At 41.7% G+C, this 20000-nt stretch overlaps 1 protein-coding gene across 14 annotated transcripts in view; it reads left to right on the forward strand.

Moving 5' to 3' along the window:
* The window catches only part of LOC139550254 (muscleblind-like protein 1), a 160159-nt gene that overhangs the window by 93160 nt on the left and 46999 nt on the right, over positions 1–20000 (forward strand). For 13 of the 14 annotated variants that reach the window (XM_071361015.1, XM_071361013.1, XM_071361018.1 and 10 more), the window contains one exon: positions 16618–17528. In XM_071361015.1, the coding sequence (XP_071217116.1) occupies positions 17352–17528 (177 nt within the window). In that variant the 5' untranslated portion in view covers positions 16618–17351. Of the gene's footprint in view, positions 1–15949; positions 16082–16617; positions 17529–20000 lie in introns of those variants that run through there. The other variant, XM_071361016.1, reaches the window with a different exon arrangement.

Raw genomic sequence — 20000 nt, forward strand, 5'->3', positions numbered from 1 at the left:
GCCACCTCTATATTAAAACAACATCCATCTCCATATTAAAACAACATCCATCTCCATATTAAAACAACATCCACCTCCATATTAAAACAACATCCACCTCCATGTTAAAACAACATCCACCTCCATGTTAAAACAACATCCACCTCCATGTTAAAACAACATCCATATCCATATTAAAACAACATCCACCTCCATGTTAAAACAACATCCACCTCCATGTTAAAACAACATCCACCTCCATGTTAAAACAACATCGATCTCCATATTAAAACAACATCCACCTCCATGTTAAAGTAACAGCCACCTCCATGTTAAAGCAACATCCACCTCCATATTAAAACAACATCCATCTCCATATTAAAACAACATCCATCTCCATGTTAAAGCAACAGCCACCTCCATATTAAAACAACATCCATCTCCATATTAAAACAACATTTACCTCCATGTTAAAACAACATCCACCTCCATGTTAAAACAACATCCACCTCCATGTTAAAACAGCATCCACCTCCATGTTAAAACAGCATCCACCTCCATGTTAAAACAACATCCACCTCCATATTAAAACAACATCCACCTCCATGTTAAAACAACATCCACCTCCATGTTAAAACAACATCCACCTCCATGTTAAAACAACATCCATCTCCATGTTAAAACAACATCCACCTCCATGTTAAAACAGCATCCACCTCCATGTTAAAACAGCATCCACCTCCATGTTAAAACAACATCCACCTCCATATTAAAACAACATCCACCTCCGTGTTAAAACAACATCCACCTCCATATTAAAACAACATCCACCTCCATGTTAAAACAACATCCACCTCCATGTTAAAACAACATCCACCTCCATGTTAAAACAGCATCCATCTCTATATTAAAACAACATCCACCTCCATATTAAAACAACATCCACCTCCATGTTAAAACAACATCCACCTCCATGTTAAAACAACATCCATCTCCATGTTAAAACAACATCCACCTCCATATTAAAACAACTTCCACCTCCATGTTAAAACAACATCCATCTCCATGTTAAAACAACATCCACCTCCATATTAAAACAACTTCCACCTCCATGTTAAAACAACATCCACCTCCATATTAAAACAACATCCACCTCCATATTAAAACAACATCCATCTCCATGTTAAAACAACATCCACCTCCATGTTAAAACAACATCCACCTGCATATTAAAACAACATCCACCTCCATATTAAAACAACATCCACCTCCATATTAAAACAACATCCACCTCCATATTAAAACAACATCCACCTCCATGTTAAAACAACATCCATCTCCATGTTAAAACAACATCCATCTCCATGTTAAAACAACATCCACCTGCATATTAAAACAACATCCACCTCCATATTAAAACAACATCCACCTCCATATTAAAACAACATCCACCTCCATATTAAAACAACATCCACCTCCATATTAAAACAACATCCACCTCCATGTTAAAACAACATCCATCTCCATGTTAAAACAACATCCACCTCCATGTTAAAACAACATCCACCTCCATGTTAAAACAACATCCATCTCCATGTAAAAACAACATCCACCTCCATGTTAAAACAACATCCATCTCCATATTAAAACAACATCCACCTCCATGTTAAAACAACATCCACCTCCATGTTAAAACAACATCCACCTCCATGTTAAAACAACATCCATATCCATATTAAAACAACATCCACCTCCATGTTAAAACAACATCCACCTCCATGTTAAAACAACATCCACCTCCATGTTAAAACAACATCGATCTCCATATTAAAACAACATCCATCTCCATATTAAAACAACATCCACCTCCATGTTAAAGTAACAGCCACCTCCATGTTAAAGCAACATCCACCTCCATATTAAAACAACATCCATCTCCATATTAAAACAACATCCATCTCCATGTTAAAGCAACAGCCACCTCCATATTAAAGCAACATCCATCTCCATATTAAAACAACATTTACCTCCATGTTAAAACAACATCCACCTCCATGTTAAAACAACATCCACCTCCATGTTAAAACAGCATCCACCTCCATGTTAAAACAGCATCCACCTCCATGTTAAAACAACATCCACCTCCATATTAAAACAACATCCACCTCCATGTTAAAACAACATCCACCTCCATGTTAAAACAACATCCACCTCCATGTTAAAACAACATCCATCTCCATGTTAAAACAACATCCACCTCCATGTTAAAACAGCATCCACCTCCATGTTAAAACAGCATCCACCTCCATGTTAAAACAACATCCACCTCCATATTAAAACAACATCCACCTCCGTGTTAAAACAACATCCACCTCCATATTAAAACAACATCCACCTCCATGTTAAAACAACATCCACCTCCATGTTAAAACAACATCCACCTCCATGTTAAAACAGCATCCATCTCTATATTAAAACAACATCCACCTCCATATTAAAACAACATCCACCTCCATGTTAAAACAACATCCACCTCCATGTTAAAACAACATCCATCTCCATGTTAAAACAACATCCACCTCCATATTAAAACAACTTCCACCTCCATGTTAAAACAACATCCACCTCCATATTAAAACAACATCCACCTCCATATTAAAACAACATCCACCTCCATGTTAAAACAACATCCACCTCCATGTTAAAACAACATCCACCTGCATATTAAAACAACATCCACCTCCATATTAAAACAACATCCACCTCCATATTAAAACAACATCCACCTCCATGTTAAAACAACATCCATCTCCATGTTAAAACAACATCCACCTCCATGTTAAAACAACATCCACCTCCATGTTAAAACAACATCCATCTCCATGTTAAAACAACATCCACCTCCATGTTAAAACAACATCCACCTCCATGTTAAAACAACATCCACCTCCATATTAAAACAACATCCACCTCCATATTAAAACAACATCCACCTCCATGTTAAAACAACATCCACCTCCATGTTAAAACAACGTCCACCTCCATGTTAAAACAACATCCACCTCCATGTTAAAACAACATCCACCTCCATGTTAAAACAACATCGATCTCCATATTAAAACAACATCCATCTCCATATTAAAACAACATCCACCTCCATGTTAAAGTAACAGCCACCTCCATGTTAAAGCAACATCCACCTCCATATTAAAACAACATCCATCTCCATATTAAAACAACATCCAACTCCATGTTAAAGCAACAGCCACCTCCATATTAAAACAACATCCATCTCCATATTAAAACAACATTTACCTCCATGTTAAAACAACATCCACCTCCATGTTAAAACAACATCCACCTCCATGTTAAAACAGCATCCACCTCCATGTTAAAACAGCATCCACCTCCATGTTAAAACAACATCCACCTCCATATTAAAACAACATCCACCTCCATGTTAAAACAACATCCACCTCCATGTTAAAACAACATCCACCTCCATGTTAAAACAACATCCACCTCCATGTTAAAACAACATCCACCTCCATGTTAAAACAGCATCCACCTCCATGTTAAAACAGCATCCACCTCCATGTTAAAACAACATCCACCTCCATATTAAAACAACATCCACCTACGTGTTAAAACAACATCCACCTCCATATTAAAACAACATCCACCTCCATGTTAAAACAACATCCACCTCCATGTTAAAACAACATCCACCTCCATGTTAAAACAGCATCCACCTCTATATTAAAACAACATCCACCTCCATATTAAAACAACATCCACCTCCATGTTAAAACAACATCCACCTCCATGTTAAAACAACATCCATCTCCATGTTAAAACAACATCCACCTCCATATTAAAACAACTTCCACCTCCATGTTAAAACAACATCCACCTCCATATTAAAACAACATCCACCTCCATATTAAAACAACATCCACCTCCATGTTAAAACAACATCCACCTCCATGTTAAAACAACATCCACCTGCATATTAAAACAACATCCACCTCCATATTAAAACAACATCCACCTCCATATTAAAACAACATCCACCTGCATATTAAAACAACATCCACCTCCATATTAAAACAACATCCACCTCCATATTAAAACAACATCCACCTCCATGTTAAAACAACATCCATCTCCATGTTAAAACAACATCCATCTCCATGTTAAAACATCATCCACCTCCATGTTAAAACAACATCCATCTCCATGTTAAAACAACATCCACCTCCATGTTAAAACAACATCCACCTCCATGTTAAAACAACATCCACCTCCATATTAAAACAACATCCACCTCCATGTTAAAACAACATCCACCTCCATGTTAAAACAACATCCACCTCCATGTTAAAACAACATCCACCTCCATGTTAAAACAACATCCACCTCCATGTTAAAACAACATCCATGTTAAAACAACATCCACCTCCATGTTAAAACAACATCCACCTCCATGTTAAAACAACATCCACCTCCATGTTAAAACAACATCCATCTCCATATTAAAACAACATCCACCTCCATGTTAAAACAACATCCACCTCCATGTTAAAACAACATCCACCTCCATGTTAAAACAACATCCATATCCATATTAAAACAACATCCACCTCCATGTTAAAACAACATCCACCTCCATGTTAAAACAACATCCACCTCCATGTTAAAACAACATCCATCTCCATATTAAAACAACATCCATCTCCATATTAAAACAACATCCACCTCCATGTTAAAGTAACAGCCACCTCCATGTTAAAGCAACATCCACCTCCATATTAAAACAACATCCATCTCCATATTAAAACAACATCCATCTCCATGTTAAAGCAACAGCCACCTCCATATTAAAACAACATCCATCTCCATATTAAAACAACATCCATCTCCATATTAAAACAACATCCATCTCCATATTAAAACAACATCCATCTCCATGTTAAAGCAACAGCCACCTCCATATTAAAACAACATCCATCTCCATATTAAAACAACATCCATCTCCATATTAAAACAACATCCATCTCCATGTTAAAACAACATCCAACTCCATATTAAAACAACATCCACCTCCATGTTAAAACAACATCCACCTCCATGTTAAAACAACATCCACCTCCATGTTAAAACAACATCCATCTCCATATTAAAACAACATCCATCTCCATGTTAAAACAACATCCACCTCCATGTTAAAACAACATCCACCTCCATGTTAAAACAACATCCATATCCATATTAAAACAACATCCATCTCCATGTTAAAGCAACAGCCACCTCCATATTAAAACAACATCCACCTCCATGTTAAAACAACATCCACCTCCATGTTAAAACAACATCCACCTCCATGTTAAAACAACATCCATATCCATATTAAAACAACATCCATCTCCATATTAAAACAACATCCACCTCCATGTTAAAACAACATCCACCTCCATGTTAAAACAACATCCACCTCCATGTTAAAACAACATCCACCTCCATGTTAAAACAACATCCATATCCATATTAAAACAACATCCATCTCCATATTAAAACAACATCCACCTCCATGTTAAAACAACATCCACCTCCATGTTAAAACAACATCCATCTCCATGTTAAAACAACATCCATCTCCATATTAAAACAACAGCCACCTCCATATTAAAACAACATCCATCTCCATGTTAAAACAACATCCATCTCCATATTAAAACAACATCCACCTCCATATTAAAACAACATCCACCTCCATATTAAAACAACATCCATCTCCATGTCAAAACAGCAGCCACCTCCATATTTGTAACGTGGACGCTGGGATTTGGGAAGCAAGTGTAGGTGGTGAGTTTAATAATAAACGGCACAATACAAGAAACATGAGTAGAGTACAGACATGAAAGACATAGTCAATACTGCCTGGGGAATGAACCTAAGGGAGTGCCAGATCAAGGGGAGGTAATGCGGGAAGTAATGGAGTCCAGGTGTGTCTGTTGATGAAGCGCGGTTGCGCGCAATGATGAATGCCAGGACCGGTGGTTAGTAAACCGGCGACGTCGAATGCTGGAGGTGAGGAGTGGGAGTAGACGTGACAATATTAAAACATCTACCTCCATTTTAAAACATCTACCTCCATTTTAAAACAACATCCACCTCCATATTAAAACAACATTTACCTCCATGTTAAAACAACATCCACCTCCATATTAAAACATCTACCTCCATTTTAAAACAACATCCACCTCCATGTTAAAACAGCATCCACCTCAATGTTAAAACAGCATCCACCTCCATGTTAAAACAACATCCATCTCCATGTTAAAACAACATCCACCTCCATGTTAAAACAACATCCACCTCCATGTTAAAACAACATCCACCTCCATGTTAAAACAACATCCATATCCATATTAAAACAACATCCACCTCCATGTTAAAACAACATCCACCTCCATGTTAAAACAACATCCACCTCCATGTTAAAACAACATCCACCTCCATATTAAAACAACATCCATCTCCATATTAAAACAACATCCACCTCCATGTTAAAACAACATCCATCTCCATGTTAAAGCAACAGCCACCTCCATATTAAAACCACATCCATCTCCATATTAAAACCACATCCATCTCCATATTAAAACAACATCCATCTCCATATTAAAACAACATCCATCTCCATATTAAAACAACATCCATCTCCATGTTGAAGCAACAGCCACCTCTATATTAAAACAACATCCATCTCCATATTAAAACAACATCCATCTCCATATTAAAACAACATCCACCTCCATGTTAAAACAACATCCAACTCCATATTAAAACAACAGCCACCTCCATGTTAAAGCAACATCCACCTCCATATTAAAACAACATCCATCTCCATGTTAAAGCAACAGCCACCTCCATATTAAAACAACATCCATCTCCATGTTAAAACAACATCCATCTCCATATTAAAACAACATCCATCTCCATATTAAAACAACATCCATCTCCATATTAAAACAACATCCATCTCCATATTAAAACAACATCCATCTCCATGTTGAAGCAACAGCCACCTCTATATTAAAACAACATCCATCTCCATATTAAAACAACATCCATCTCCATATTAAAACAACATCCATCTCCATGTTAAAACAACATCCAACTCCATATTAAAACAACATCCACCTCCATGTTAAAACAACATCCACCTCCATGTTAAAACAACATCCACCTCCATGTTAAAACAACATCCATCTCCATATTAAAACAATATCCATCTCCATGTTAAAACAACATCCACCTCCATGTTAAAACAACATCCACCTCCATGTTAAAACAACATCCATATCCATATTAAAACAACATCCACCTCCATGTTAAAACAACATCCACCTCCATGTTAAAACAACATCCACCTCCATGTTAAAACAACATCCATATCCATATTAAAACAACATCCATCTCCATATTAAAACAACATCCACCTCCATGTTAAAACAACATCCACCTCCATGTTAAAACAACATCCACCTCCATGTTAAAACAACATCCATATCCATATTAAAACAACCCTCCATCTCCATATTAAAACAACATCCACCTCCATGTTAAAACAACATCCACCTCCATGTTAAAACAACATCCATCTCCATGTTAAAACAACATCCATCTCCATATTAAAACAACAGCCACCTCCATATTAAAACAACATCCATCTCCATGTTAAAACAACATCCATCTCCATATTAAAACAACATCCACCTCCATATTAAAACAACATCCACCTCCATATTAAAACAACATCCATCTCCATGTCAAAACAGCAGCCACCTCCATATTTGTAACGTGGACGCTGGGATTTGGGAAGCAAGTGTAGGTGGTGAGTTTAATAATAAACGGCACAATACAAGAAACATGAGTAGAGTACAGACATGAAAGACATAGTCAATACTGCCTGGGGAATGAACCTAAGGGAGTGCCAGATCAAGGGGAGGTAATGCGGGAAGTAATGGAGTCCAGGTGTGTCTGTTGATGAAGCGCGGTTGCGCGCAATGATGAATGCCAGGACCGGTGGTTAGTAAACCGGCGACGTCGAATGCTGGAGGTGAGGAGTGGGAGTAGACGTGACAATATTAAAACATCTACCTCCATTTTAAAACATCTACCTCCATTTTAAAACAACATCCACCTCCATATTAAAACAACATTTACCTCCATGTTAAAACAACATCCACCTCCATATTAAAACATCTACCTCCATTTTAAAACAACATCCACCTCCATGTTAAAACAGCATCCACCTCAATGTTAAAACAGCATCCACCTCCATGTTAAAACAACATCCATCTCCATGTTAAAACAACATCCACCTCCATGTTAAAACAACATCCACCTCCATGTTAAAACAACATCCACCTCCATGTTAAAACAACATCCATATCCATATTAAAACAACATCCACCTCCATGTTAAAACAACATCCACCTCCATGTTAAAACAACATCCACCTCCATGTTAAAACAACATCCATCTCCATATTAAAACAACATCCACCTCCATATTAAAACAACATCCACCTCCATGTTAAAGCAACAGCCACCTCCATGTTAAAGCAACATCCACCTCCATATTAAAACAACATCCATCTCCATATTAAAACAACATCCATCTCCATGTTAAAGCAACAGCCACCTCCATGTTAAAACAACATCCATCTCCATATTAAAACAACATCCATCTCCATATTAAAACAACATCCATCTCCATGTTGAAGCAACAGCCACCTCTATATTAAAACAACATCCATCTCCATATTAAAACAACATCCATCTCCATATTAAAACAACATCCATCTCCATGTTAAAACAACATCCAACTCCATATTAAAACAACATCCACCTCCATGTTAAAACAACATCCACCTCCATGTTAAAACAACATCCATCTCCATATTAAAACAATATCCATCTCCATGTTAAAACAACATCCACCTCCATGTTAAAACAACATCCACCTCCATGTTAAAACAACATCCATATCCATATTAAAACAACATCCACCTCCATGTTAAAACAACATCCACCTCCATGTTAAAACAACATCCACCTCCATGTTAAAACAAAATCCATATCCATATTAAAACAACATCCATCTCCATATTAAAACAACATCCACCTCCATGTTAAAACAACATCCACCTCCATGTTAAAACAACATCCACCTCCATGTTAAAACAACATCCATATCCATATTAAAACAACCCTCCATCTCCATATTAAAACAACATCCACCTCCATGTTAAAACAACATCCACCTCCATGTTAAAACAACATCCATCTCCATGTTAAAACAACATCCATCTCCATATTAAAACAACAGCCACCTCCATATTAAAACAACATCCACCTCCATATTAAAACAACATCCATCTCCATGTTAAAACAACATCCATCTCCATATTAAAACAACATCCACCTCCATATTAAAACAACATCCACCTCCATATTAAAACAACATCCATCTCCATGTCAAAACAGCAGCCACCTCCATATTTGTAACGTGGACGCTGGGATTTGGGAAGCAAGTGTAGGTGGTGAGTTTAATAATAAACGGCACAATACAAGAAACATGAGTAGAGTACAGACATGAAAGACATAGTCAATACTGCCTGGGGAATGAACCTAAGGGAGTGCCAGATCAAGGGGAGGTAATGCGGGAAGTAATGGAGTCCAGGTGTGTCTGTTGATGAAGCGCGGGTGCGCGCAATGATGAATGCCAGGACCGGTGGTTAGTAAACCGGCGACGTCGAATGCTGGAGGTGAGGAGTGGGAGTAGACGTGACAATATTAAAACATCTACCTCCATTTTAAAACATCTACCTCCATTTTAAAACAACATCCACCTCCATATTAAAACAACATTTACCTCCATGTTAAAACAACATCCACCTCCATATTAAAACATCTACCTCCATTTTAAAACAACATCCACCTCCATGTTAAAACAGCATCCACCTCCATGTTAAAACAACATCCACCTCCATGTTAAAACAACATCCACCTCCATGTTAAAACAACATCCATCTCCATGTTAAAACAACATCCACCTCCATATTAAAACAACATCCACCTCCATGTTAAAACAACATCCACCTCCATATTAAAACAACATCCACCTCCATATTAAAACAACATCCACCTCCATGTTAAAACAACATCCACCTCCATGTTAAAACAACATCCACCTGCATATTAAAACAACATCCACCTCCATATTAAAACAACATCCACCTGCATATTAAAACAACATCCACCTGCATATTAAAACAACATCCACCTCCATATTAAAACAACATCCACCTCCATATTAAAACAACATCCACCTCCATGTTAAAACAACATCCATCTCCATGTTAAAACAACATCCACCTCCATGTTAAAACAACATCCACCTCCATGTTAAAACAACATCCATCTCCATGTTAAAACAACATCCACCTCCATGTTAAAACAACATCCACCTCCATGTTAAAACAACATCCACCTCCATATTAAAACAACATCCACCTCCATATTAAAACAACATCCACCTCCATGTTAAAACAACATCCACCTCCATGTTAAAACAACGTCCACCTCCATGTTAAAACAACATCCACCTCCATGTTAAAACAACATCCACCTCCATGTTAAAACAACATTTACCTCCATGTTAAAACAACATCCACCTCCATGTTAAAACAACATCCACCTCCATGTTAAAACAACATCCACCTCCATGTTAAAACAACATCCATCTCCATATTAAAACAACATCCACCTCCATGTTAAAACAACATCCACCTCCATGTTAAAACAACATCCACCTCCATGTTAAAACAACATCCATCTCCATGTTAAAGCAACAGCCACCTCCATGTTAAAACAACATCCACCTCCATGTTAAAACAACATCCACCTCCATGTTAAAACAACATCCATCTCCATATTAAAACAACATCCATCTCCATATTAAAACAACATCCATCTCCATATTAAAACAACATCCATCTCCATATTAAAACAACATCCATCTCCATGTTAAAACAACATCCATCTCCATATTAAAACAACATCCAACTCCATATTAAAACAACATCCATCTCCATGTTAAAACAACATCCATCTCCATATTAAAACAACATCCACCTCCATATTAAAACAACATCCACCTCCATATTAAAACAACATCCATCTCCATATTAAAACAACATCCACCTCCATGTTAAAACAACATCCACCTCCATGTTAAAACAACATCCATCTCCATATTAAAACAACATCCATCTCCATATTAAAACAACATCCATCTCCATATTAAAACAACATCCATCTCCATATTAAAACAACATCCATCTCCATGTTAAAACAACATCCATCTCCATATTAAAACAACATCCAACTCCATATTAAAACAACATCCATCTCCATGTTAAAACAACATCCATCTCCATATTAAAACAACATCCATCTCCATATTAAAACAACATCCATCTCCATATTAAAACAACATCCATCTCCATATTAAAACAACATCCATCTCCATATTAAAACAACATCCATCTCCATATTAAAACAACATCCATCTCCATGTTAAAACAACATCCATCTCCATATTAAAACAACATCCATCTCCATATTAAAACAACATCCATCTCCATATTAAAACAACATCCATCTCCATATTAAAACAACATCCATCTCCATATTAAAACAACATCCATCTCCATGTTAAAACAACATCCAACTCCATATTAAAACAACATCCACCTCCATGTTAAAACAACATCCACCTCCATGTTAAAACAACATCCACTTCCATGTTAAAACAACATCCATCTCCATATTAAAACAACATCCATCTCCATGTTAAAACAACATCCACCTCCATGTTAAAACAACATCCACCTCCATGTTAAAACAACATCCACTTCCATGTTAAAACAACATCCATATCCATATTAAAACAACATCCATCTCCATATTAAAACAACATCCACCTCCATGTTAAAACAACATCCACCTCCATGTTAAAACAACATCCACCTCCATATTAAAACAACATCCACCTCCATATTAAAACAACATCCATCTCCATGTCAAAACAGCAGCCACCTCCATATTTGTAACGTGGACGCTGGGATTTGGGAAGCAAGTGTAGGTGGTGAGTTTAATAATAAACGGCACAATACAAGAAACACGAGTAGAGTACAGACATGAAAGACATAGTCAATACTGCCTGGGGAATGAACCTAAGGGAGTGCCAGATCAAGGGGAGGTAATGCGGGAAGTAATGGAGTCCAGGTGTGTCTGTTGATGAAGCGCGGGTGCGCGCAATGATGAATGCCAGGACCGGTGGTTAGTAAACCGGCGACGTCGAATGCTGGAGGTGAGGAGTGGGAGTAGACGTGACAATATTAAAACATCTACCTCCATTTTAAAACATCTACCTCCATTTTAAAACAACATCCACCTCCATATTAAAACAACATTTACCTCCATGTTAAAACAACATCCACCTCCATGTTAAAACAACATCCATCTCCATATTAAAACAACATTTACCTCCATGTTAAAACAACATCCACCTCCATATTAAAACAACATTTACCTCCATGTTAAAACAACATCCACCTCCATATTAAAACAACATTTACCTCCATGTTAAAACAACATCCACCTCCATATTAAAACAACATCCACCTCTATATTAAAACAACAGCCACCTCCATATTGTCTCTCTCTCCCTCTCCCTCTCTCACATTTTGTCAGGAAATGCAGCTCTGTCTTGGGTTCTGCTGTGGTGCAGTGGTTGCACAGCCTTTCATCTTCAGGGAGCTAGGTTTTCCTGTCTCTACTCTTCTCAATGGCAAGGCTGTGCCCACTAAGCCTGTACTTTGTCAAGGTTTTCCTAAGGTTTGCAATGGTGAACTGTCGATTTAGGGCTAGATAGTACTGCATTTTGCTTTGTGATTCCCAGTAGGCAATGTAGTTTTGTTTTGACTGTGTTGTAATTTGTTTTATTCTGATTGATTGGATGTTCGGGTCCTGAGGCTTAGTAGAACAGGTTTGTGAACTCAACCCCAGGACCAGCTGGATGAGGGGACTCTTTTCTTTGCTCAGCTCTTGGCATTGCAGGGCTTGGTAATGATATGAGAGGGAGTCTCTGTATTTGAGATGTTTCCAAAACTGAATTGCTCTTTTTTTAGTTTTTATTATTAGTGGTTATTGGCCTAATTCTGCCCTGCATGCATTGTTTGTAGTTTTCCTCTGGACATGTAGTATAATCTTACAGAACTCTGCATGCAGAGTTTCAATGGGTTGTTTGTCCCATTGGGTGAAATCTTGTTTGCAAGTGGACCCCACACCTCGCTGCCATAAAGTGCAATTGGTTCAATGACAAATTCAATTAGTTTTAGCCAAATTTGAATAGGTATTTCAATTTGAATTTGTTTTTTAATGGCGTAGAATGCCCTGCGTTCTTTCTCGATCAGTTCATTCACTGACTCATTTAGGTGTCGAGTTGAGCTTATTTGAAACCTAAGTAATTGTAGTGTGTGCAATACTCTATATATTTGGTACGAATTGAGAACTTTGGTCTAATTTCCTGAGGTCTGGATCTTCTCTGGAAAATCTATATTTTAGTCTTTCTGGGGTCTGGCAGTACTGCTCTAGCAGGTCCAGGCTCTGCTGTAGGCCATGTGCTGTGGGGTTTTACTGCCAGGGCCCAGGTCTGGCAGTACTGCTCAAGCAGGTCCAGGCTCGGCTGTAGGCCATGTGCTGTGGGGTTTACTGCCAGGGCCCAGGTCTGGCAGTACTGCTCTAGCAGGTCCAGGCTCTGCTGTAGGCCATGTGCTGTTGGGGTTTACTGCCAGGGCCCAGGTCTGGCAGTACTGCTCTAGCAGGTCCAGGCTCTGCTGTAGGCCATGTGCTGGGTGTGACCGCAGGCACAGGTCGTCTGCGAAGAGCAGGCATTTAAACTCTGAATTGTGGAGACTAACACCAGGGGCTGAGGATTTTTCTAGAATAGTGGCCAATTAATTTATGTAAATATTGAAGAGCGCCGGGCTCAGATTGAAAGCCTGGTGAAGGCCCCGCCCCTGGTTAAAGAATTATGTTATTTTTGTGCCAATTTTGATGCTTGCACATATTGCCAGTATACATTGATTTAATTATGTAATGTGTTTTACCCCCTAAGCTATACAAATAAATAAAGAGAGTCGCAAACTCTATATATAAACTGGGTAAAACACCAACGTTTCGGCATCAGGGTGCCTTCTTCGGGGTGCCTTCTTCGGGGTGCCTTCTTCAGGGTGATGCCGAAACGTTGGTGTTGGTGCTGGCGACTGGACCTTTTTTGGAACACCATTATTTTTTGTCTTACTGAGATTTATTGTCAGGGCCCAGGTCTTGCAGAACCTGTGCAGAAGATCTAGGTGCTGCTGTACGCCCTCCTTGGTTGGGGACATTCTTTTCTCTCCCCCTCTCTCTCCTCCCCTCTCTCCTCTCTATCCTCCCGTCTCTCTCCTCGCTATCCTCCCCTCTCCTCTCCTCTCTCTGTCCTCTTCTCTCTCTCCTCCCCTCTCTCTCCTCCGTTTTCTCTCTCCTCCGTTCTCTCTCTCCTCCCCTTTCTCTCTTCCCCCCTTTCTCTCCTCCTCACTCTCTCTCTTTCCACCTCTCTCTCCTCCCCTCTCTCTCCTCCTCACTCTCTCTCCTCCTCACTCTCTCTCTTCCCACCTCTCTCTCCTCCTCACTCTCTCTCTTCCCACCTCTCTCTCCTTCTCACTCTCTCTCTTCCCACCTCTCTCTCCTCCCCTCTCTCCTCCTCACTCTCTCTCTTCCCACCTCTCTCTCCTCCTCACTCTCTCTCTTCCCACCTCTCTCTCCTCCCCTCTCTCTCCTCCTCACTCTCTCTCTTCCCCCCTCTCTCTCCTTCCCTCTCTCTCCTCCCCTCTCTCTCTCTATGATTCTCAGCTCACTGTAAAAATGCATCCATGTTACTGGGTCACAGTGACCTATGGTATCCTCCCACTGCAGAGAGATGATACAGGCAAACATACACACACACGCAGACGTTGCAAAGTGGTTTTGTAGCATTGCTGAACGTGCACATCGTGTTCTAGGAAATGGTGTTCTCCTGAGGTGGCGTGGCGCGTGCCCTGCTCAGATGATGAAAGTGAAAACTGACCTTGTGGGATTCAAATGAATCAAATTCCCCTGGCGAACACAATGGTTACATTATGAACAAACACTTCCCTTTTCACCAGTGGTCACACCTGCAAGCAGTGGAAAAGGGGAATTGATAAGTAAACGTAGTTACTGTTTGGTTAGGTAACCGTAGTTACTGTTTGGTTAGGTAACCGTAGTTACTGTTTGGTTAGGGATCAGTGATGTTAATGATTTCACACAGTTGTTATGGTTATGCTGGTTTCATTCAAGTTGTCATAATGTCATAATTGTTCATAACAGGTTCAATGTTGTAATTTTACCAGCTTGGGTAGGTTTCTTTCTCAGGAAGAGAGATTCTACTTGATTGGTTGTGAAATTTGGTAAATTGTGCAAGGGGAAATAAACTCATCGTAGTCTGTTCCAGGAAGAAGGTTGTCATGGCAGGGAGAGTGATTAGGTTAGCCTCTCTTTCTCTCTCTTTTCCTCTCTCTCTCTTCTCCCAAGTCGTTCCGGCTTTCTCTTTAACTCCACCTTTTCTGTCCCTCCCTCTGCCCCCCCCCCCCCCCCCCTCTCTGGTGACAGTCATTCAGGCAGGTTGACCTCGCCTTAGCTCCACCCCTCCTATTCACCTGGCGCTCGGCCCAGAATGTTTCTGCTATTCCGCCCGCTCTCATTGGTCCCCCCTCACACCCTGCTTGTGAGAAAGGGAAATGACCGCCCTCCCCTCCACTTCCCTCTGCTCTCTCTCTCTCTCTCTCTCTCTCTCTGCCACTCTCCCTCTCTTCGTCACCCTCTTGCTCTGTCTGTCTCTCTCTCTCTCACTTTCTTTCTCTTTTTAAATAGATTTAACACAGCTGGTTGTGCAGTGCTCAACTGTAAGTGATATGGGGTTTGATTTGATTTTCCGACTCGGACCAGAAACACTGGTAGTTGTGAAAGAGTGCTTTGAACAGGCTGTGTGTGTTTGGAATGGCGTGTGTGTGTGTGTGTGTGTGTGTGTGTGTTTGGTATGGTGTGTGTGTGTGTGTGTGTTTGGTGTGTGTGTGTGTGTGTGTGTGTGTGTGTGTGTGTGTGTGTGTGTGTGTTTGGGGAGTGCTGGAGAGTGAACGTGTTGTTTGTTTTAGCAGACACCCTTGCATGGCTGACATTTCTACACATGATCCGTTCCCACAGCTGCATAGATGAGCTCTATAGAGTGAAGAGGTTGACTAGGGGAAAGCAGCTCTTGGGAAAGAACGTATCATGTTCTCGAGGTTTCCACTGAGAAATGAATGAAGGCAGAAATCAACTCTAAATCGATTCTGTGGAAGGATAGAACACCAAGCTAACCTGTCTCTCTCTTCCTGTCTTTCTCTCTTCCTGTCTTTCTCTCTTCCTGTCTCTCTCTCTTCCTGTCTTTCTCTCTCGACAGAGGAAGTGCCTTCCCTGACGTCTACTGCAGCTTCCATCCGCTTCTAAAGCCAAAGCTCCGCCCCCCCCCACTTTGCCTCGCTTGCTGCCACGGTAACGCGAGCACAAGGACACCAACCACACACGTCATCCCGATCCACGCCTAGAAATCACGCCCAGACCTGCTCCTCCTTCAGCTCCAGCCTCCAGCCCTATCATCACCAGCCCTCCCATACCACTGCTCCAGCCTCCAGCCTCCAGCCCTATCATCACCAGGCCTCCTGCCCCGAGCCTCCACCAGCCCTCCCATACCACGCTACCCCACAAAGCCTCTCTCCTTTTGGGGCGAGCCTCTCAATCAGTCTCCTCCGTTTCTCTGATCTCCATAGATTTACATTCAGTCACAGCCTGCAGTACTACTGTATTCAGAAGAACAGGATCTGAAGTCTGGTTGCTGGATTGTTGGTGAGAGACAAGTTGAGACAGACAGACAGGGGTAGAGAAATTCTCCGTCAGGATTATTGGCTGTTGAGTGTGTTCTCGATGCTCTAAGGAAAGGGAATGTCCCAATAAACATTTTTACAATACATTTCACCTATCGCCTCGACACGTTTGTTGGAATCTTTCGGAGAATAAGGAAGAGGAGATTTACCTGTGTCCAACCAAAGGACACACACACACACAGCAACACACACGTCACGCTTTTGCCCCGATTCGGCCGGATTACTATTATTTTTCGGGACTGTCTTGGTCGCCATGGCGCACATGAGCATGGCACACATGCGCGACACTAAGTGGCTGACGCTGGAGGTGTGCCGGGAGTTCCAGAGAGGCACGTGTTCACGCTCCGACCAGGAATGTAAGTTCGCCCACCCGGCCAAGAGCTGCCAGGTGGAGAACGGTCGAGTCATCGCCTGCTTCGACTCGCTCAAGGTAAGAAGGAAGGAGAGACGTCACAGTGGGGGATGTAATCATTAGTCTAAACAGTTGTAAACAGTTGCGTTTTGCAACAAAAACTAAAGTTCAGACAAGTTCCTCCCCATCTTTCCATTTGCATCCGGAATGAAGCTATAGGCTACAACCATACATGGTGCTGTGCTTTGATTGGTTGGCATACAAGAATCGGGGGGGGGGTTAAGGTAAGAATGAATTGATTTATTCTCATTAGTTGTTTGTCAGACGTTAGAAACGAATGTCTTCCTGGGGTCCACATGCAAACAGGAACAACATGTGATCTGAAGGCTACGAACTGTCAGCCAATGTACATGACCCCGACTACCAAATATCAGCACTGCAAGTTTGCACCTATAAGAGTGTTCAGGCCTGGCACAAGGTCTGCTCCATGGAGGAGTCAAGAGATCAACCCACTTCACACACACCCCATCTGGCTCCTGCATGACATGTGCTCTCTCTAGCCTCACCCACTTCTGGTCATGTGACTGGCACATGTGATGGGGTGGGAAGCAGAGGGGAGGAGGGAGGCATGCTTACACCCCTCCAGATTCAGAAAGGGCAAAGTTACAGATTTTCTGTCTAGGGTGTGGGGAAGTGGAGAAGTGGAGAAGTGGAGCAGTGGGGAAGTGGAGAAGTGGGGAAGTGGAGAAGTGGGGAAGTGGAGCAGTGGAGAAGTGGGGAAGGGGGGAAGTGGGGAAGTGGGGAAGTGGAGAAGTGGAGCAGTGGAGAAGTGGAGAAGGGGGGAAGTGGGGAAGTGGAGAAGTGGGGAAGTGGGGAAGTGGAGAAGGGGGGAAGTGGAGAAGTGGGGAAGGGGGGAAGTGGGGAAGTGGGGAAGTGGAGAAGTGGAGCAGTGGGGAAGTGGGGAAGTGGAGCAGGGTTGGAAAGGGGTTCAATTGCACCTCAGTTCCAGTCAGTTTCAGAAACCTACTGACATCCAACATATAGTTTAAAAACACTCAGAAACCACAAACTGCTGTTTTCAACGTATTCATTTAACTTAAGGTGAATGCTCAATGCTGTTACATGTTGCAAGTGCTATCTATCTACCTCCATCCCTCCCTCTCTCTCTCCATCCCTCCCTCTCTCTCTCTCCATCCCTCCCTCTCTCTCTCTCTCCATCCCTCCCTCTCTCTCTCTCCATCCCTCCCTCTCTCTCTCCATCCCTCCCTCTCTCTCCATATCTAGTGCAGAGTGTAGAGAGCAGAGCTGAAACGGAGCTGGGGAAAGGGGCGGGTAGCAGGGAGGGTATAGCGTCATGGTGAAGCTCTCAGTCAGTCGTCTCATCACTTCCTGTGCTTCAGCCTTAGGGCAGCGAGGGGGAAGGGGGAGGGGGGCAGCGAGGGGGAAGGGGGAGGGGGGCAGCGAGGGGGAAGGGGGAGGGGGGCAGCGAGGGGGAAGGGGGAGGGGGGCAGTGGGGGCACGGTACGCTGTAATTTTCCATCTATTTTTAAGCGCCAGCAGAAAGGCAAACACATCTCTTTCTCTGTCTTCCACTCGCTCTCTGTTTTTCTCTCGCTCTATCTCTGAAGATCTGTAGAGATGGGAGGACCGACCTCTCCTCTTGGGCCTGATTCAAGGTTCTTGCGTCTGTCCAAGACATCACATCACAACACACACACACACAGTCTCTTCCACCATGCCTCCCTTCCTTGAGGGGCTCCAAGATCTTAAAGAATATTAGAGATGTTATACAGGAACATAAAAAACCCTGTTTTCCTGCCCCCAGTGATTGTTTGCCCTTGGTTCTTGGCCATGACAGCTCAGGACGGAGAAGAGCAGAGTAGGGTTGTGTGAGCTGATTCTGAGGGACTGTTCACTACCAGATGTGGACAGAGGAACATTGTCTGGGTGCTGCAGCTCTGAGCTAGGCTGAGCAGTGTACTTCTTCACCAGCCAGTACTGGTTCAGAGGCTGGCTGTGTTGAACCTGTCGACACTGTGCTACACACACACACACACACACACACACACACACACACACACACACACACACACACACACACACACACACACACACACACACACACACACACACACACACACACACACACACACACACACACACACACACACACACACACACACACACACACACACACCCAGGCCAGAGTGATTAAAGGTACAGTGTTCTTTCCCTTTGACAGGCAGAGCTGCCAGAGGCCTCTGGTCCAGCATGTGACCCAATAGAACTGGCTCACTGGTCACTGATCACTGATCCAACTCTGTCCTCAGTGACCAGACAGAGCTCTAGAATGATAGAGCTGTTATCTGTGGAGGGAGGAGGGATGAGTAACAGAGGGAAGGGGGAGAGATGTGAACGTGGCAAGGGGATAGGATATGATAGGATATGTCATCAGACAAGAGAATGAGGAGAGGTGCTCCATTTCACAGCAGAGAAAGGTCAGCAATTGGAAAATTGTGTCTGGCAGGCATAGAGAAAGAGAGAGAGAGA

Source organism: Salvelinus alpinus, chromosome 23 (assembly GCF_045679555.1).
Source record: "Salvelinus alpinus chromosome 23, SLU_Salpinus.1, whole genome shotgun sequence".
NCBI lineage: Eukaryota > Metazoa > Chordata > Actinopteri > Salmoniformes > Salmonidae > Salvelinus > Salvelinus alpinus.